Source organism: Spinacia oleracea, chromosome 6 (assembly GCF_020520425.1).
Source record: "Spinacia oleracea cultivar Varoflay chromosome 6, BTI_SOV_V1, whole genome shotgun sequence".
Classification (NCBI taxonomy): Eukaryota; Viridiplantae; Streptophyta; class Magnoliopsida; order Caryophyllales; family Amaranthaceae; genus Spinacia; species Spinacia oleracea.
The window spans coordinates 109,485,847-109,507,139 of record NC_079492.1 but is presented as its reverse complement, the minus strand read 5'-3'; the positions used below and the strand labels follow the sequence as shown (position 1 = coordinate 109,507,139).

At 33.0% G+C, this 21,293-nt stretch overlaps 2 protein-coding genes and 1 long non-coding RNA gene across 5 annotated transcripts; 2 read left to right on the top strand and 1 right to left on the bottom strand.

The window, feature by feature from the left end:
• The first annotated feature begins 1,609 nt into the window (after nucleotides 1-1,609).
• On the top strand, nucleotides 1,610-2,304 carry LOC110804101 (histone H2B). The gene has a single exon (XM_022009666.2). The coding sequence runs from the start codon at nucleotides 1,705-1,707 to the stop codon at nucleotides 2,149-2,151; it is 447 nt and encodes a 148-aa protein (XP_021865358.1). The 5' UTR covers nucleotides 1,610-1,704; the 3' UTR covers nucleotides 2,152-2,304.
• Nucleotides 2,305-7,477: 5,173 nt separating this feature from the next.
• Nucleotides 7,478-11,128, bottom strand: LOC110804105 (uncharacterized). Of its 3 annotated transcripts, XR_008923118.1 has the most exons (3): nucleotides 10,813-11,081; nucleotides 8,254-8,395; nucleotides 7,478-7,736 (listed from the first exon to the last, which is right to left on the bottom strand). It is a non-coding gene; the product is annotated as an uncharacterized lncRNA (long non-coding RNA). The 3 variants fall into 3 exon arrangements; XR_008923117.1 differs by having other exon boundaries at nucleotides 7,478-8,395; nucleotides 10,813-11,128; XR_002537641.2 differs by lacking the exon at nucleotides 8,254-8,395 and having other exon boundaries at nucleotides 10,813-11,128.
• A 2,328-nt stretch (nucleotides 11,129-13,456) lies between these two features.
• Nucleotides 13,457-14,323, top strand: LOC110804090 (uncharacterized). The gene has a single exon (XM_022009654.1). The coding sequence runs from the start codon at nucleotides 13,457-13,459 to the stop codon at nucleotides 14,321-14,323; it is 867 nt and encodes a 288-aa protein (XP_021865346.1).
• Nucleotides 14,324-21,293: the final 6,970 nt, after the last annotated feature.

Here is a 21,293-nt window from a genome sequence, read left to right as displayed (position 1 = left end):
GATAATCCGTGAATCTGTGTGATTGTAATTCTATTGGTTGATCGATTTTTTTGGTGTAATTTGATTGGTTGCTTTGGTTGGTAGTGGATTGATGATATGGCATTATGCTTGTTTTTCTGATTTTTCTCTCTTTTCTTTTTGTACTTTTAACATTAAACAATTATCTACCTTTTCTTTTCCCCAAAAAAAACATTCTCAATCATTACCTCTTACACACCATTCAATTTTATTAATTACCGTGCAAATGTCCAAAGTGGACACATATTTAGGAACGGAGGGAGTATTTTTCCAGGAAATTTTTTTGGAGGGAAAATTTTGCACCAGGAAGTGACATGGTAATTCCTGGTGTCTGTTTTAATATAAAGTAACTAGTATAGTACCCGTGCGATGCACGATTTGTGATATAAATATAAATTTATATGGAATCTAAATATAGTGGTAGATAATAATCATAAAAATAGAGTTTATAGATATTCTCCTAATTAAATTAATGATGGACAATTTCGTTATTGTTCTATTCGTTGTCTTATTTATTTAAAAAAATAAAACAAAATGGTACATGGACAAAATTATATTCATCCTCCTTCATCACTTGTGTCAAGAATAAATTTATTTTCATCCACCATTCTCTTCGATAGTCATATATACCTAATACTCGTCTCATCCGCCTCATTATCCGACCACTTAACACATAACCCCACTTGTGTCAAGAATAAATGTTCATTTTTAAATTAGTTGTGATCATCATATCAAATTACTTACTATTTTCATTTTCAGCCTACAACAATGAGGAAATTGAAATCGTGAAGGTCAAATATTGTATCCAAATCAAACTTCATACTTCATAGACACATTCAAAAGTATCTGAACTCGAGACTACATAAAAAACAAGATTCAAGATTGAATATATAGAAAAATAAGAGGATAATTTGTATAAGTATCTTGTAATTCAAGTACAATAACTATGTTTATTTTAAAATTAGTAAATACTCATTTCACAATCAGTATATAAATGTTCATTTTTAAATTGGTTGAATAAATGAGGATTTCCAAATAATTAAATAAACGTTCATCTAGATAAATGTTCATTTCCAAAATAGTAAATGTTCATTTTTAAATAATTAAATAAATGTTAATTTTCAAAATAGTAAATGTTCATTTTCATACTACTCCAACAGTATGAAAATGAACATTTACTATTTTGAAAATTCATATGAACACAAAATAAATGTTAATTTTCAAAATAGTAGTACATTAAAATTCATATTAAAAAACACAAAACGACGTTGTTTTGAATGGGGTACAGCCAACTCTAACTGTACCCATATACAACCAAAAATTTGGATTTTGCCCAAACAAAAGGAAAATTATTTTGCCACCCAAATATATTTACGCAACGGGGTTAAGGAAGCCTAATCAAAACCCTTGAGGTTAGAGACAGACGCGCGAAGCTGATGAAATTTAATTTCGCTTCCCCAACTCCAAAACTTTTGAAAACTGTTTTGGTTCTAAAATTCTAGCCACGTCACCGATCCGTGTGAAGCCTTATGAACCAATCCGAAGAAATCTCACGTTTCTATATAAACAATTCCAAACTTCTACCAACTTTCATTCTATTCTCAATTGTCTCCTTACTTTCCCTCCTCTGAAAATCACCCCCAGTTCACATTCTCTCTCCTCAGAAAACCTCTTCCTCTTTCACCAATGGCGCCTAAGGCAGAGAAGAAGCCAGCCGAAAAAAAGCCCGTGGAGGAGAAGAAGGCCGCCGCTGCCGAGAAGGCTCCGGCTGAGAAGAAGCCAAAGGCTGGCAAGAAGCTTCCGAAAGAAGCCGGAGCAGCCGCCGGCGACAAGAAGAAGAAGAGACACAAGAAGAGCGTCGAAACCTACAAGATCTATATATTCAAGGTTCTCAAGCAAGTTCACCCTGACATTGGAATCTCCAGCAAGGCGATGAGCATCATGAACAGCTTTATCAACGACATCTTCGAAAAGCTTGCCCAGGAATCAGCCAGGCTTGCTCGCTACAACAAGAAGCCTACCATCACTTCTCGGGAGATTCAAACTGCTGTGAGGCTTGTTCTTCCCGGTGAACTCGCTAAGCACGCCGTTTCTGAAGGAACCAAGGCGGTTACCAAGTTCACCAGCTCTTAGATTGAGGGTTTGCTATTAATTTCTGGGAAATTATGTATTTAGAATGTTTAATTAGGGTTTATGGTTTCTGCATTTGGTTGCTTAATTAGGGTTTACTATGTTCTAACTGCAGATACATGGAATATATTCGGATCTGAATTTTATGATTTTAAATCGTTTGTTCTTTAATCTATTCAATTTCATTTCTGCCTGCTGAATTTTCTTCTAATATTCTGCTTTAAGTTGCGCCATTTTGATTTTATAATTGATGAAATTTATTGATTGGATTGTCTCAACACCTAATCACGTCACATAGGAAGTTTTACGACGAGTGTCGTTGAAATTATCGTTTGATCATTTAGGACCGAATTCTATTGGTTCTTTTTGGTAATTGATGGTATATTTAGCCATTTAGGAGTTCTAAGAACAAATTTGAGATTGATGTTTGATTTGCGCTTCACTATTGCGTAAAATAGATTCTTACGATGCTAAATACTTTGAACAAGGCAGCAAATTTGTTAAGTTTGGGTTTCTAAAACTTTATGCGACTAATTAACTGTTGAAGGTTTGAGTTTATAAGGAAGACGTTTTTAGATATTTCAAATCTATAGTGAAGTCATTTGCAACACAATAATTGATTTATATAAATGTTAACCGGATTGATTTTCATCTACATTAGTTGTCTCCTTGCCTTTTGGTCGGGACTCTCTATACCAGAAAAAATAATCTTTGATTTATTTTTGGCTTGTGAAGCTCATATGGACTTATGGGGTACTTATGAAAGTAACAAAACTAAAATTATTTTTAGTGATCATGGCCTAAATTTAATTTTTAGCTTCGTAAAATAAGATTTGTTTGGATAAATGTGATTGATTACACCTAGTAGTTCTAGACGGAGTACCAATGAGTTTTAGGCTTTTAGCAATTAGCAACTGTTAAATTGGTTGCTTTTGTTGTAGAAATACCAACAATTATATTACGAGTAGTTGAGTTTTTGTGTTAGCATTTTTTATGATTCTGTATTTAGTGAACCTCCCATTTAGGATACTCCCTATAACCTAATTCACCCCTTTAACAAACATATGAAGTAAATGTTGATGTGTGAGAAAAATAGGTAAGCGGGGGGAGCATCTATATACTATAGGAATTTTTCATGAAATATTCATGAGGTTTGACTATATTCACCAAATACCTTCGTAGTTTCAGTTATTCACTTATTCACCATATACCTCTGAGGTTTCATTTTCTTGCATGACGTGACCCTGTTGTTAAGTGGCCGTTAAGTTACTGTCGGAAACTTTCATTTTTTCACCATATACCCCTCTGGTATCTAAAACTTTCACCATATACCCCTGATAAGTATAGTTTTTCCGAAAAAAATAATTTTTAGCCATTATTTGTAAAATATTTCTATAACTTTTGAGGGTCTTAAGCACTATATATATTTTTATATTTTTGTAATATTGAAAAGTCTTGGGGGCCTTGAAACTCAGGTAGTCGCTTATGAAACTCAGGTAACTATTGCTTTTCACTTATGATACCAACGACTTACTATATTCATCATAAAAATAATATTTTCAAGGAGTCTTACTCTTTTTCTCACTTAATTAATCTCTTTCCATCTCTACTCAATATTCTTAATATATCTTTCTGTCAACCTAAGTATGAAAACTAATTAAGAATAGGAGTATCTGTAAACATCCGTAGATTACATTTGATGTATACATATAGAAAGATGAATAGAAAACCTCTAGGAAAGAAAATATTTAATTTTTCAATATTATAAAAATATAAAAATATAAAAATATAAAAATATATCTAGTGCTTAAGACCCTCAAAAGTGGGTTAAGTTTTTGGAAAAACTAGTCGCTGCTTAACAGGGGTATATGGTGAAAGTTTTAGATACCATAGGGGTATAGGGTGAAAAAAATGGAAGTTTCTAATAGTCACGTAACGGCCACTTAACAAGGTCACGTCATGCAAGAAAATGAAACTTCATTGGTATATGGTGAATACCTGAAACTACGAGGGTATTTGGTGAATAAAGTTAAACCTCGAGGGTATTTCATAAAAAGGAGAGGAAATCAACGTGGAGCTGACAAATGTCGCTTTCTGAGTTGCCTTTGATTATATGTCAAATAATAAGACTAATGTTTCATTCTATACAAGAAAAATATTTTGTAATTATCTTTTCTAAAGGTTGGTAACAAATCTAACCAATATAAGAGTATCTTTTTTTATAAAAATTTAAGTGTATGTAATCTGCTGATTTATACTTACATAATTATAATACAAATAATTTAGAAAATCAATCAACTATGAATAAGAGTGTATAAAAATTTACTATATACTGCCTCCGTATTTTAAAAAGAGATACACTTTGACCGACACATAGTTTTAGGAGAGTGAGTTGGATGTATTAAATTAAGATGGGAGTGGGGTAGTAGGTGAATTATTTATTATAATAAAAATATGATTTGAGTAAGTGTAGGGACCACAAGAAAGAAAGAAATATTAATATAATGTAAGTGGAGAATAAAATATGTCAAAAAAGGAAAATATATCTCTTTTTAAAATACAACCGTTTAAGGAAAGTGTATCTCTTTTTAAAATACGGAGGGAGTACTATTTTAACAACTAAATTCGATAATTATACTCCCTCTGTCCCTTAGTACTCGACCTGTTTTGACCGGACACGCTTGTTAATGCACAACTTTGACCACCAATTTCTTTAACTACATATTATAAAAATTTATAAAATATTAATATTTAAAAAATATATATTAAGATGAATCCAACAATATATTATATACTAACATTTGTTTTCATATACTAGAAATAAAATAGGATCAAAGTGAATTATGTGAATAGTACAAAAAGTCAAAACAGGTCGAGTATTAAGGGACGGAGGGAGTAACTGCCATTGATTGTACTATTTTATACGCAATATATTTAGCAACTAAATTTGTTAGTTATCACCGCCATTGATAGTAATATTTTATTATTTATCTTAATCTATCTATCTATATATATTAATCTTCTACATACTATACTACAAGAGAGGAAAACCAATGTGGAGCTGATAAATATCACTTTTGATTTGCATCTCTTTAGTGTAAATATATATATATATATATATATATATATATATATATATATATATATATATATATATATATATATATATATATATATATTATAAGAGGTAATATAATAATTTTTAAAAAGACATATTTTATAGACTTACATAAAAATTGAAATATTACTAATAGGGAGTATATATACACGAATTAATGTCTACGTGAATTGCTTCGAACTTCCAGAAAACAAATTTTAACAATCTTTGACGTAAAATATTGCATTTGTTCTAAAAAAACATCCCCCTATACAATATTATGGAAAACGTGTATATTCTCTTGTCTATATCAAAAAAAAAAGTATTTAAACGAAGCGTATACTATGACATAGATTAATACTGAAATTTTATTATTGCATGGATAGCTTCATTACTTTTATGATTTTTCTTTTACACCACATAAAAATTGTAACACCCCGACAATTCTCCCTTTTCTATAATAACCTTTTTAATAAATATAACTATAGAGAATATTCAAATTATATATTATCGCCTGTGTGAAAACGTAACGGCTTATTCAGAATTTTGCATCGGGAAACATAAAACTAACTTTAAATTTATAAATAGTCAACTACAGAATTAATTCCAAAACCAACCAACGAAAGCAAAGTCGTTGTAACTAATTCAACAAGTTTAAAGTCCAATTAAATAAACCAAAGTTACTTTAGTAAATCAAACTAAACTACAAGCTCTCCAATCCCGAGCCCAATGATGCATCATCTTCAAACCTGTAGATGGACAATATTTATTGATCCTTAGAGACTTCTCACCAAAATGGGTCATCACAGGATCAATAAGGCATATCCATGATCAACACACACAAACAAAGCACGTAATCAATAAAGTTGAGTACTACTACCTCCGTTCCTAAATGATCTTTACGGTTACTATTTGCACGGTAATTAAGGAATTTTGGTGAACATGTGATGGTGGGGTAACAAATGGAAAATGAGTGGCTATAAATTGTCCAACAATGTGAGTGGGTGAAAACTAATATTAAAGTATTGTGAGTGGGTAAGTTATGGTGGGCCAAATAAGAGTAAAAATGGAATAAAGTAGGAGTGTAAAGAACTTTCAGGAACGGACTAAAACGGAAAGCGTAAAGAACTTTTAGGAACGGAGGTAGTACATACTAAATCAATGAATAAATATTCCTAACATGATACTAATAAAACATAAGTAAGGACAACCAAAATATATTAACTTGAAGACCACATTTTGACTGGACTAGACTATACTAGACTTTTATAACATTGATATTATTTGAAATAGTCAATGGACCGAGTTGTCTAACCAGAAGCCTTCACTAAGGAAGACGAGGTACGGGCGCGACGCTGTAACCTCAGTGACCTGCGATATCGAGAAACTTTTGAAGAAAATAGAACACAGTGATTAATCCGGTCCCAGAAAAAGCCATGGGCTACCACCATGAACCCCAACTCCTGATTATCCGTCACTTCAGACGTGCAAAGTCTAAAGCTATTGCTATTCAGTTTCACTTTACATGATTTACCAATTAATAATTTGTTATGACTCGTCAATCACATAAATCATATAATCAACAAGTATTCACAACTGTTTTTATCTTGGAATTAAGTAAGCGATCACCACTACTCCAAAATAGGGCTATAGCAACGGCCTAAATGTGTTTGCATAGATCCATTAAATGTTGCCATAGACCTATAGCAACAGTTTATATGGCGTTGCCAATAGGTGGCGCTGCTATAACTCTATGGCAACAGTTGTGATGCCTTAGGCAACAACATTATAGAATTGTTGCCATAGTTATCATTAGCAACGCTTTTCTTAGGCAACGACTTTTAACTTTTGCCAACAGTTTTATTATATCTAAGGCAACAATTATTATGTTTTATTAACGATTATTTAGGATTTTAAGCAACAGCTTTAGTGTCTAGGCTAACACTTTATTATCTAAAGCAGCACTATCAATAGTCTATAGCAACGTTTATTTCTCTAATATCGCAACACATTTGAAGTCTATAGCAACATTTCTTGAAACTGCTATTGCGACACTTTTACATGAGTCTATAGCAACGTTTCTTGCTACGCTATTGCGACATTTTTATGTGAGTCTTTAGCAACGTTTCTTGATACATCTATTGCGACATTTTAATGCGAGCTTATAGCACAGTTTCATCGTGTTTATTTAGTAGCTCATTAAAATGAAAATATTATACCAAAATATCCAACTACTACAAATAGAAAACATTTATTTGAAATTAAGTTCTACTTAAAATAAAATATCCATAACAATCATTCTAATAACAAAAAAATTTGTTAATTTATAAATACATCAATTAGAAAACTAATAAATCTCGAAAAAAGAACTAATGGTTCAAGCAATCTAAAAGCTATCTAGTATTCAATTTATTTGTCCAAAAATCAGTCCAAAAAAACTTCAATCTATGCCCTTCTTGCCATCCTTACCATTTTCCTTCTATGTACCACCCTGTAAAGAAAAACAAATTAAATAGTCAATATAATAGGAAAATTAATGCATGTAATTCAAATGAAATAATATGATCTATTTTGCAAAACAGCAGATGAAAACCACACAACGGCTGCACGGGAAGAAACATAAACAAGCAGCACAACCGCACATGAAGGGCAGAAACCTAAACCCCCCAACCTAAACAAAATAAATCTGCCAACTGGAACTGAACTGAACAAAAAGCAGCAGATCAGAATCAAAGCCTTATAGAACTGAATATCAAGCAAAAGATTAGAGCCTTTCAGAACTGAACAACAAATAGCATATCAGAGCCTTACAAAACTGAACAGCAAGCAACAAATCATAATCTGAAAAGCTACTAACAAATACATGAGCAAATATAAGCATTTATTCTTGTCTGCTTTGAACAATTTCATTGCAAAGATGGCTATCTGATTCCCTTCTATGCTCTCTACTGCAAAGCAGGTTCTTAGCAGAAATCAGCATGCATCAGCAGTTCCAAAAGGACATATACCAGTTTGTGTAGGTGATCAGGCTAACAAGAAGAGACATGTTATGCCTCTTTCATACTTAAGCCACCCTGCATTCCGACGCATGCTACACCGTGCTGAACTAGAGTTCAGGTTCCATCATTTTATGAATAGAAACCTAAACAACTGCAAGTAAAAACCATACTCACCGTCAAGAAAAGGTGACCAATCTTCAATTTCATCTAAGCAATGTGGTTTGTTTAGAGGACACAAGACCAAGAAGGTGCAGCCAGAGTTGAATGGAGATATTTCTAGGGAAAATTAAGGAAACAGCTCTAAGAATATAAAGTTCCAAGGGATAGACCATTTAGAAGAAAAGGGTGATGACTATGATTACTACAAATGATTGGCATTCGCATGAACAACAATAAGAAGAAAAGAAAGGGAGGAAAAACTTAAGAAAGATAGGGCTTTGGTTCCATTGAAATTGCTTCATGCAAATCTAAAGCTTTCTATGGAAAACCAAAATTTCTCAATCCAAGAGTGAAAGGTGGAAACAAGAAGGAATTCAGTCATTGGCAGTTGTTACCTTGTAGGCATGTACTGACATAGTCAATTAAAGATCTGTTTCTACTGTTTGAAATTTCCTACTATGAATCATTATTCTAAAGTACACAAGTTCTTTGGTAAATTGGAAACACTAAAGTTGAGGTCAAGAAGCAGCCTATGCGCAAAGGTTGGTAAATAAAAATGTTTATTTTGCATTCTGACATTGAAAAAAGAGAGAAAGAAGAGGAGCTGCTATGTAGGAACAAGCATATGGAAATAGAAATGATAATCATGCCAAAGTTGACCACGGAAACAAGAGTCAAGTAGCATCCACCACTACTGCATATCCAAACACCTTAACATAGGAACCAGACCCAAAAAATAACACCCAACCAGTAGCAAAACACACAAAGCTTGGCTACAACAACACCTCCAAGAACAAAACAGTCTGCAAAAGAGGAAACACAGACCTGCGGCCAACCCCAACAAACTACACAAAATGCACCAGTTACCAACTATTATTTTCACATGGTCAAAAAAGCCTGATTTGGTCCAATAATGACTCCCCTTAATGTGAATGTTTAAATTCACTATAATATATCTGTTCCAAAAATAAATTACGTACGAGAAGATTTTGTGAAGGAGTGAAGCTTAATTTCATTGACTAGTTCTTCAAGCCAAGAACAGGCAAAGATACAAAGACAAAAAAATAATAATAATAATATAAAAAAACTAGCAGCTCTAGCTAAAACATAAAAAACCATCACCTTTTAGTCACGAAAATTGTTTTCTTAACTGATTTTCACCTGATTCGAGAAAACTATCATCCAAGACTCAAAATCCACCTTACTTAAAATATGAAACATGAGTTTGCAGTAATAGAACTTTACCTTCATGAAAACGTGCTCCTTACATTATATATGTCAGTTTATGACGTGGAGTTTGGGAATAAGAACCTTCCGGTTCAGTCGTACTCGACAAGTAGCTGAGATCCCCAATACTCTCCACAACAAGATAATGCAAAATAACTTTATATCTTACCAGAAAACAATGGAGTCTATTAAACATTAAATAAAACCACTTACTTGAAATTCTCACATACGAAATGTAATATTCTAAATATGTGGTTAATCATATTTTCAAAAATAGTAATGATTTATTACAAGTGATACACAAAAAATAGAAATAACACATTAATTATACTCACAATATAAGATTCTTTTTGCAATCGGAAAAATGTGATTTTTATTTTGCATAGAGGAAGTATATCATCAAATACATAGGTAAATTTTTTTAAATAAAATAAAATGAGAGGATGATCATGTCAAAAGTGGTCCAATATCATTTGCGTAGGAGTACTGAAATACAATGAATATACACCCTTAGTCGTCTTCACATGGTTTCTATCATACATGAAGGCATGAACCAGCTTATATGAAATTGAAAATCAAGTACATTCATTATTAGCAAGCAAAAAAATCATGGTAGAAGGATCTTAGTTGATACGCCTCAAAAGTTATAAGTTTTTCCTAAAAATAGGCACTCAAAGTTAGCTTTACCTCAGTGCTTTCCTTATAGTAGATTGGTTTGCTGAAGAAAATTTCCAAGGAAGTACGAAAATTTGCAACTAAAATCATCTAGGATAATCATTTCATACGCTTGATTGACATTTTGGACTCAACAAAAAAGTTCCCTAATTAAATCATAGAAAGGTACAGGATTACAGTCTCAAAATTATATATCTGGATGAGCACGAATATAATCGTATATGGTAAAGACACTAGAATCAAATAGCATACAGAGAAAATTCAAAATTAATTAAGGAATTAGATAAAAAAATTAATGCATAATATTATATCGAATTTGAATCGCCGGAACAAGATTATAACAAGGATATTCCTGAGAATCAAATCATACGAATTCATTAATTAAGAAACCCTAATTTAAGCCATAAAATCACACAAAAATTCCAGATATAATCGTTGAATAATTTAAAATAGAGCTTCAAATTGTTAATCTTAAGACCAAATTCGAAGAGAAATATATAATCTAACCTTTTTCTTCTCGCAATTCATACCGCCAATCGCTAGTTTCTCTAAACTCCAATTCACAACCCAATCACAAGTGTGAAGATAAATCGCCTGAGTAAAGACCCAATTTCTAATTCGTATGCTTGAGAGCGAAGAGGATGGACGAAAGAAATGGAAAGGTTTAGAGAGAAAACTATAGACTAAACGTGGAAGAGAGGAAGGAAAAAAAATAGAGCTCTATTGGAAAAGAAATCCCTCATTTTAACACGATTTAGATTCTTGACCAAAAAGTGTTGCAATATCCCCTAAAAAACTAAAAAGAATAAAAAAAATCACAAAACTGTTGCTATAATTTTTCTACAGCAACACTTTTCTATGTTAAAGTCTACTCAATTGAATAAAAATTTAATTGTTGCAATAGCCAGTCTATAGTAACACCAGTAAAACTGTTGCACAAAAGGGTGTTGCTATAACCCATTTTTCTTGTAGTGCACAAAGTTATCAATCAATAACTCATTTCAATTAATTCAATCTTTCCTTTAACAATGGTCAACCACCTTTATATAGGTGTAAAGTATCAACTTACTAAGCAAGGTCCTCGACTCACATAAAGTAGTGGAATGCTAAAAGGAACAACGATCAATTGATCTAAACCAATATATATAAAATAATATAAAGTTCCCAACTGACATGCTTGCACCAATCATCCATGCTAACATGTTATAATTCTCATAATAAAGTTCTATGCTCGACGCATTCATTCAACGACATTGAACATGAAATTTCAACATAAACCAGGTTCATAATCACATTCAACATAGTTTCAACAATAACACACATCCAAAAACACACAGGTATGTACGTACCTTGTGTAAGCGAATTGATAGGCCACATTAACACTTTCAAAAGTCGCCTACAAAGAATTCTCCGCTTAAACAACCAATAAAGATTCCCAATCAACTTCTAATAATTCACAACAATAATAAAGTATTTTAAATACATCCTAAACATATTTAGAACCTTCCCCAATATCCAAAACTTGGATATTTAATCTCCTAGCATAATAATTATTATATTAATGATTAGAAATCCATTAAAATTCTATAAAACACCGTTCTTTAAATTTCCAGCAATATGAAATCGTTTAAAGCTTTCCCAAAACCAAATTATCATGCTTAGAACATAAAAATTGTTATAAAATATATATTAGGGTGGATGCCCATTATACCCTTACCCCTATATAATACTATGTATATGTATATATTATGTATGCCTAATGAAATAAGAGAATAACTGACAGTTTCTCTCTTCCTCTCTCTCCCTTTCTCTCTACTTTCATAATACGTTATCAGCACCATTGCTAACCGTTGATGGAAATCAAAGAAAATCGAGATTGAACAAACGGGAGTACACCAACAAGAATTAAATCCAAATTACCGGGCGAAGAACATCATTATCGGTTAGTCAAATATTTTGAATGTTAATTTATATTCATCGATTTGTTTTACAAGCATTTTAATCTGATAGTGATTTTAATTATATCGGTTAGTCAACTGTTTCATATGATTTGCTATGTTACACTTTTTCTTTGAATTTGAATTCATAAATGCATAGATTAGTTATATGACTTATATCCATTTTTGTAAAATAAAAAATAGCATGTTACATCCTGATGTTGTCGGTTGATATACAAAGTGGTAGTTTGACTAGCGAAAGTGCGGAACTACATAGGTTGAATACTTGAATGATGTTTGTTTCCTTTTATTCTTGTTATCAAATAATTATAAGTATTCTAGAGTTTATGGGATTTTAGGATTGTTATTGTTAATTATATGTTTTAGGATTATTGAATTATTTTTATATCTTATGGTGTACTATATTATTTGGTATAGTTTATCTCATGTTCATGATTTGCTTTTAAAGTAGTTATTAGATCTTGCACATGATACCGATTGAATTCTCATGATTTGATTATAAGACTATTTTTTTTAATTAAGTTGTTTTAATAACCGTCTACTACTACAATTGGATAATAATATCCAACGAAAAAAAAAAGGATTTGACCATCGATTTCAATGACGTTTGTTTCATTGTTATCAAATTATCAGCATGTATTCCAGACTTTAGAGACTTTTAGGATTGTTATTTTATTTTATTTTTAATTTACGTATTTTTTAGGCTTTTAGGATTGATTACTAAGTTGTTTGATAATTCTAAAATGCACGTGATTTGATTAATTACCGAGGTAACCGTCCACAATCTGTAAATTGGTTTGTAAACCATGTCTTTATTGTCGCAATCATCATATTCATTTAATTACTTCCATAATGCATGAGTATTATATACGGCAATATATGTATCTTATTTGTTTAGATTTATATGGAGTCCATAACATGTTATATATGGATGTATTTTTTTTGAGATAATGTATTTCTTGAATTGAATTACCTAAACCCGTATATAATATGCTTGATTGATTTATAATATTATTATCTTGTATAGTGAATCATGTCGAACCTAGCAAAACTTGAGATTGTGGCCCTTGATATTACTGGAAAAAAACTTTTTGTCATGGGTGTTAGATTCTGAAATACACCTTGATGCAAAAGGGCTTGGTGAAACAATAAAAGAAGGAAATGAAACAACATGTCAAGATAAAGCTAAAGCTATGATATTTCTTCGCCATCACCTCCACGAGGGCCTTAAAACTGAGTATTTGACAGTTAAAGACCCACAAATCCTTTGGAGCAATCTAAAGGAAAGGTATGACCACCAGAAAACTGTAATATTACCAAAAACTCGTTATGATTGGTTGCATTTAAGATTACAGGATTTTAAATCCGTGAGTGAATATAATTCAGCCATGTTTAAAATTACTTCTCAATTGAAATTGTGTGGAGAGAAAATTACTGATGCAGATATGTTAGAAAAAACATACTCCACTTTTCATGCAAACAATGTTGTCCTGCAGACACAGTATCGAGAAAAAGGTTTTAAAAAATATTCTGAATTGATATCTTGTCTTCTTGTGGCTGAACAAAATAATGAGCTGTTAATGAAAAATTATGAAGCACGCCCTACTGGCTCAACTCCATTCCCTGAAGCGAATGTGACATCCCATAGCGGGAAAATATCAAAGAATAAAGACCATGCCAGCAGCAGTGGTCGTGGTCGTGGCCAATGGCGAGGCCGTGGGCGTGGACGTGGTTTTGGTGGCTATGGTAGAGGTCGTGGAGGTTATTACAAGAGCTCACATTCCCACCAGAAGTGGGACCGCAAAGATGGTAAAGGTGAGAAAGGAAAAAGTGACAATGTGACTAGTGTTTGTTATCGTTGTGGAGGAAAAGGCCATTGGTCACGCGTATGTCGCACTCCAAAACACCTTGTTGACCTTTATCAATCATCATTGAAGAAGAAAGGAAAGAATGTTGAGACCAATCTTGTATTTGAAGATGGCGAAGGTGATTTTGAGTCTGGTGATACAACTCTCCTAGAAGTTGCAGATTTCTTTACTTCCCCTGAAGGGAATAATTAAGTTTTTAATATGTTGTGTTGGATTTGGTATAGAATTGTAGTATTTTAATTATGACATTATGTGTTTAAGTTATGAACTTTGTGATTGTATAATTACTTTATATTCTGTGTGTTTTCTAAGATATTGTATTATTTTGGGTGTTTTATTTTATAATGGTTGTTTTGGACATGTTTAGTTTTGTGACACATATTTTTATTTCCTTGAAGAATATGAATACCTCTCAAGGTCAATGGGAAATAAATGATGAAGAATTGTGTCTTGCAGACAGTGCAACTACTCATACTATACTTAAGAATAAGAAATATTTCTCTCAATTGATGATGAGAAAAACTAGTGTGAGTACTATATCGGGTAGTACTAATATTATAGAAGGCTCCGGAAGAGCAAATATATTGTTGCCTATGGGAACTAAATTTGTCATCATTGATGCATTATATTCTCCCAAGTCTCAAAGAAATTTATTGAGTTTTAAAGATATTCGAAGTAATGGTTATCATATTGAGACTATTAGTGAAGGAAATGATGAATTCCTTCAAATCACGAGCATAACTAATGGCACAAAGACTGTCTTGGAGAAATTACCTACAGTCTCCACTAGTTTGTACTACACGAGAATTAATATTATTGAAACACATGCTATAGTAAACCAGAAGTTTACTGATAGCTTCATAGTTTGGCATGACCGGTTAGGCCATCCCGGTTCAATCATGATGCGAAAAATCATTGAAAATTCTTGTGGGCATTCATTAAAGAGCCAGCAGATTCTCTCTAATAATTTTTCATGTGTTGCTTGCTCACAAGGAAAGTTGATAATTCGACCATCACCAGCTAAGATAAATTTTGAATCAATCAATTTTCTGGAACGTATACAAGGGGATATTTGTGGGCCAATACATCCCCCATGTGGACCATTTAGATACTTTATGGTTTTAATCGATGCATCGACTAGATGGTCACATGTATGTTTGTTATCATCTCGCAACCTGGCGTTTGCGAGATTTCTTGCTCAATTGATTAAATTAAGAGCACATTTTCCAGATACTCCTATTAAGTCTATTCGTCTTGATAATGCTGGTGAATTTACTTCACAATCTTTCAATGATTATTGCATGTCCATTGGGATAAATGTTGAACATCCTGTAGCACATGTTCATACACAAAACAGTCTTGCTGAATCATTAATTAAACGCATTCAGTTGATTGCTAGACCATTGCTAATGAAGTCTAAACTCCCAATTACTGCTTGGGGACATGCTATATTACATGCAGCAGCATTAATTCGCATCAGGCCAACAAATTATCATAAATTCTCCCCATCACAATTGGTTTTTGGCCAGGAACCAAATATATCCCATCTTAAAATTTTTGGATGTGCAGTTTATGTCCCTATAGCTCTACCACATCGCTCCAAGATGGGTCCTCAAAGGAGGTTGGGAATATATGTTGGATTTGATTCCCCATCAATAATCAAATATCTTGAGCCAACTACAGGGGATTTATTTAAGGCTCGTTTTGCTGATTGTCATTTTAATGAGTCAGTTTTCCCAGGTTTAGGGGGAGAAAACAAACAGCTGGATAAAGAAATTAGTTGGAATGAATTATCATTATCTCATTTTGATCCTCGTACTAAGCAATGTGAACTAGAAGTTCAAAAGATAATTCATTTACAAAATTTAGCAAATCAGTTGCCAGACGCTTTTACTGACCCAAAGAGAGTGACTAAGTCACATATACCAGCTGTGAATGCTCCAATTAAGATTGAGGTCCCAGAAGGACAAAATGAAGTTGCTAATGAGTCTAAGGCACGCCAGAAGCGTGGAAGACCAATAGGTTCCAAAGACAAGAATCCTCGAAAAAGGAAAGGAGCAATGGTTAATGATGGTCCAATAGAGGATACGATCAATTTTAAAGGATCTCCAGAAGAGACTTTAGACATGATAGAAGATGAAATTCAGGTACCTGATAATGAAGAAATTTCAATGAATTATATCATGTCTGGAATTACATGGAACCAAAATCAAATCGACGTCGATAATGTTTTTGCATGCAATGTAGCATTAAATGTTGTGGATGATGATGAGGATCATGAACCAAAGTCTATTGAAGAATGTAGACATAGAGATGATTGGCCAAAGTGGAAGGAAGCAATTGAATCAGAATTGAAATCTCTTGCAAAAAGAGAAGTATTTGGACCTGTAGTCCGTACACCTGAAGATGTAAAGCCAGTGGGACATAAATGGGTCTTTGTGCGAAAGAAAAATGAAAATGGTGATATTGAAAGATATAAAGCAAGATTAGTTGCACAAGGATTCTCACAAAGACCTGGTATTGATTATGAGGAGACATATTCTCCTGTGGTGGATGCAACAACTTTTAGATATATAATTAGTCTGGCAATGAGAGAGGGACTTGACTTACGCTTAATGGATGTAGTCACAGCTTATTTGTATGGCCCACTGGATAATGATATCTATATGAAACTCCCAGAAGGATTTAAGTTGCCAGAAGCAACAAAATCAAGTTCTCGAGAACATTTCTCTATCAAATTGAATAGATCTCTATATGGATTGAAACAATCTGGGCGTATGTGGTATAATCGCCTTAGTGAGTACTTATTAAAAGAAGGCTATAAGAATGATCCTATTAGCCCATGTATTTTTATAAAGAGATTTGGATCAGGATTTGTTATAATTGCAGTGTATGTTGATGATCTAAACATTGTTGGAACTCCTGAAGAGATTTCCATGACCGTGGAATGTTTAAAGAAAGAATTTGAAATGAAAGATCTTGGAAAGACAAAATTTTGTTTGGGGTTACAAATTGAGCACCTAAAGAATGGAATCCTTGTGCATCAAACAACATATACAGAAAAGGTGCTAAAAAGGTTCTCTATGAATCAAGCACATCCATTGAGTAGCCCTATGGTTGTAAGATCACTTGAAGTGGATAAGGACCCTTTCCGTCCTCGGGAAAATGATGAAGAAATTCTTGGTCCTGAAGTACCATACTTAAGTGCAATTGGAGCATTGATGTATCTTGCTAGTCATACAAGACCTGACATATCATTTTCTGTGAATTTGTTAGCAAGGTTTAGCTCATGCCCAACCCGTAGGCATTGGAATGGGATTAAACATGTACTTCGTTATCTACAAGGTACAAAAGATATGGGTTTGTTCTTTCCTAATTTATCAAAAGAAGGTTTAGTTGGTTTTGCAGATGCAGGATATTTATCTGACCCTCATAATGCCCGATCACAAACTGGATATCTGTTCACATGTGGAGGTACTGCCATTTCTTGGCGTTCTATGAAACAAACTATTGCAGCTACTTCCTCTAACCATTCTGAGATATTAGCAATTCATGAGGCTAGCCGTGAATGTGTATGGCTACGGTCTGTGATTCAACATATAAGAGAAGATTGTGGTTTATCCTCCGAGAAAGAGGCACCAACAATTTTATATGAAGATAATGCAGCATGTATTGCACAGCTCAAGGAAGGATACATCAAAGGTGATAGAACAAAGCACATATCACCAAAATTCTTTTTCACTCATGAACTTCAGAAGAATGGCGATATAAATGTCTTGCAGATTCGTTCAAGTGAAAATTTGGCAGATTTGTTTACTAAGGCGCTTCCTACTGCTACATTTAAAAAGTTGATTCACCTCATTGGTTTGCGCCGTCTCAAAGATCTTTAGTAATGTTGTCATTAGGGGGAGTAAATGCGCGTTGCACTCTTTTTCCCTTAACCATGGTTTTTCCCACTGGGTTTTCCTGGTAAGGTTTTTAATGAGGCAGCATTTCATGCGCATTATAAGGCATTATATTGTTTTGGATAATAGACATCCAAGGGGGAGTGTTATAAAATATATATTAGGGTGGATGCCCATTATACCCTTACCCCTATATAATACTATGTATATGTATATATTATGTATGCCTAATGAAATAAGAGAATAACTGACAGTTTCTCTCTTCCTCTCTCTCCCTTTCTCTCTACTTTCATAATAAAAATAACAGTTTTAATAATTCATAATCATTCTATCGGGATTTAAAACCATTAAAAACTTAAAATTCATGCTGTAAATAATTCAAATTCTTATTTAAATCAAATTATGTAATCTGAAATTTAATAATTCAATTATGTAAAACATATAAATCTGAAATTCATAATTGAATTATAAAAAATATGCATTTAATTCAATAAAACATAAATTACATAATTAAAACATAATTAAAATATGTAATTAGCTTAGGGTTTAAGAAATTAACCAAGAGGGAGAAGAGAAGAGGATTGGAATGCAGCGCAGGGGTGCGGCAGCGGTGGAACGACGGTCGGACGAAGGTGGTTGCTGTCGTAGGCGGCAGCGGTGGTTGTTGGTCGAATAGAAGAACATCGATTAAGGGGAAGAAAAGGCCGAAAGCAAGAAACAAAGAAAGAGAAAGAAAACGAAAAGGAGGGAGGAGAAGACTACCCCGCAGTGGTGGACGGCGAGGGCTGCAGCGACGGTGGTTGAAGCAAAGCCACGAACGCTGGTGGCAGCGTGGTGGTGGTGTTGTGGGATAACAGGAATACGCAAGTGAGGAGGAGAGTAAGAAAACGAAGGAGAAGAGGAAGAAGGAGGAGACTACCGTGCAGACCGGCGACGGCGAGGGACGACGGTAGTCGCAGGTTGATGGTGGCGGTGACGTGAATAGTAGCAAGCAAGGGGAGGCTTGAGAGGTTTTTCACGTGAAGTTGAAGCAGAGGAGAGGAGAGTTATGGGTTTATCTATTTTGGGCTTTGTCAATTTGGGCTAGGATTAGAATTGGGTTTGTTTGAATCCAAAATCGATTAGGATTGTTTTCCAAATTCAAACGTGTTTTTGTAATTCAAATTCTTTTCAAAATAAAATTATAAAATTATTTTAGATTGCATAAATCGTTAAAATATTTAGAATGTAATTAAATAAAATAAATGCACGTTCATTATATATTTATTACTAAAATTTGTAAATTCTATTTAAATATAATTAACTATACGTTAAAATATATTAATAACATTTATAAATTTAGGGGGATTACAAAAATAGATTAGATGAACAATACAGCTCAATATGGAAATATCTAATTCAATACTACCTCCGTTCCTAAATGATCTTTACGGTTACTATTTGCACGGTAATTAAGGAATTTTGGTGAACATGTGATGGTGGGGTAACAAATGAAAAATGAGTGGCTATAAATTGTCCAACAATGTGAGTGGGTGGAAACTAATATTAAAGTATTGTGAGTGGGTAATTTATGGTGGGCCAAATAGGAGTAAAAATGGAATAAAGTAGGAGCGTAAAGAACTTTCAGGAACGGACTAAAACGGAAAGCGTAAAGAACTTTTAGGAACGGAGGTAGTACATATTATTGCGTATCTATAAACAAACAAAACCCCAATTTATTTATTTTTTTGAAGGGAACAAAACCCCAATTTAAAGAAGATATAATAGGTAAATGAACAATTAAATTAAAACTTTTTTTTGATAGTAATTTATTAAACATATGTAAGAAGAGTACATTATGTGATTCGGATTTGAAGCTGTATTTATATTTGTATTTTTCTTCTTTACTTCCTTCGTAAGTTGTGTATCGCCGGAACTATGTTGCAAGCTAGAAAAATAAATATAGGAAATTTTGTTGCATAACATCAATTGGTATATAAAATAGGACATAGAATGGGTCAGTATATGAGTTATTCATATCTAAAGGAATATTTGAATCCCCCATTATGAAAAAACAATTCATTTGATTCAAAATAGCGTAGGGGGGAAGTTGTATTGCTATGTTGTTAGACATTCAAAAAACAAGAAAATAATAGTGTTAAGGAAATTTTCAAACTCGTATTTATATTTGAAATTTTATTAATCTATTAATATATACTTATCCCTTATTACTCATTAAAATAGATTTATTCTAATTACTATTTAGATTGATATTAAAAGTTTATGAACCATGCATCGATGCTGTAACACCCTAATAATTCCTTGTCTTTATTAAACCGTTTTTCAACTTAAAATAAAGGAATTAATAAAGTATTACCGTCACCGTGATAACGGTTAAGGCTAGTACCAGAATTACACAACGGAAATATACCTAACATTCAAACATTTAATAATAGTTCATTGCTTCCATACAAATTGGAACCACAACGGCCCAAAACCAATCCATTAAAAATACATTAACTAATTAGTTTTAATAGTCTAGACTAAGAGAAAATAATAGAGATTAGAATGCATGAGAAAACAACGCTCAAACACATCCCATGCTAGATCATTTCTCCCGCAAGTTATCTCTACAAACCTGCTTATTGAAAATCTACTCCCCAACAACGCAAATGTAATGGTGGATCATCATAGGGTCATTAAGGCGAAGGCCATGACCAAAAGACATGAAGCACGAAGTCAGCGAAAGCTGAGTACGAACAAGCTAGAATGAAATCCTAGTACTAACATGCTTCACTTACAATAAATAATCCACATGCAAAATCCATTTAATAAACAATTAATCATGAAGCCAAGACTCGACTCTTGACACGACTCTTGGCTCATAGATTAACTAGTCTTATATGCACTCGATGCGTGCGGGATTATATAAAAGCTTAAAATTATATTACTAACACTAATATAAATATTGGATTAAAAAAATGTTCACAAAATTCATATTTAAAAAAATAAAGGTTATACTATATGGATTTTTCATGAAATACCACCGAGTTTTTGCGATATTCACCAAATGCCCCTCGACTTTCAGAAATTCACCAAATGCCCCTCACAAATGACTTAATACGCAAACTACCCTTACACTTAACAGACGTTAAGTCTCCGTTAGCATAACTTTACTATTTTGTCCTTATTCCATACTTTTAAACAAACTCCCCAAAAACTCTCTCACTTTCTCTCTCATCAGCAACTATGGCACCAAAGGCTGAGAAGAAGCCCGC

What these genes read in the sequence shown, in the direction of transcription:
- LOC110804090 (XM_022009654.1), top strand. Translation starts at nt 13,457, where the DNA reads ATGATATTTCTTCGCCATCACCTCCACGAGGGCCTTAAAACTGAGTAT.
- LOC110804101 (XM_022009666.2), top strand. Translation starts at nt 1,705, where the DNA reads ATGGCGCCTAAGGCAGAGAAGAAGCCAGCCGAAAAAAAGCCCGTGGAG.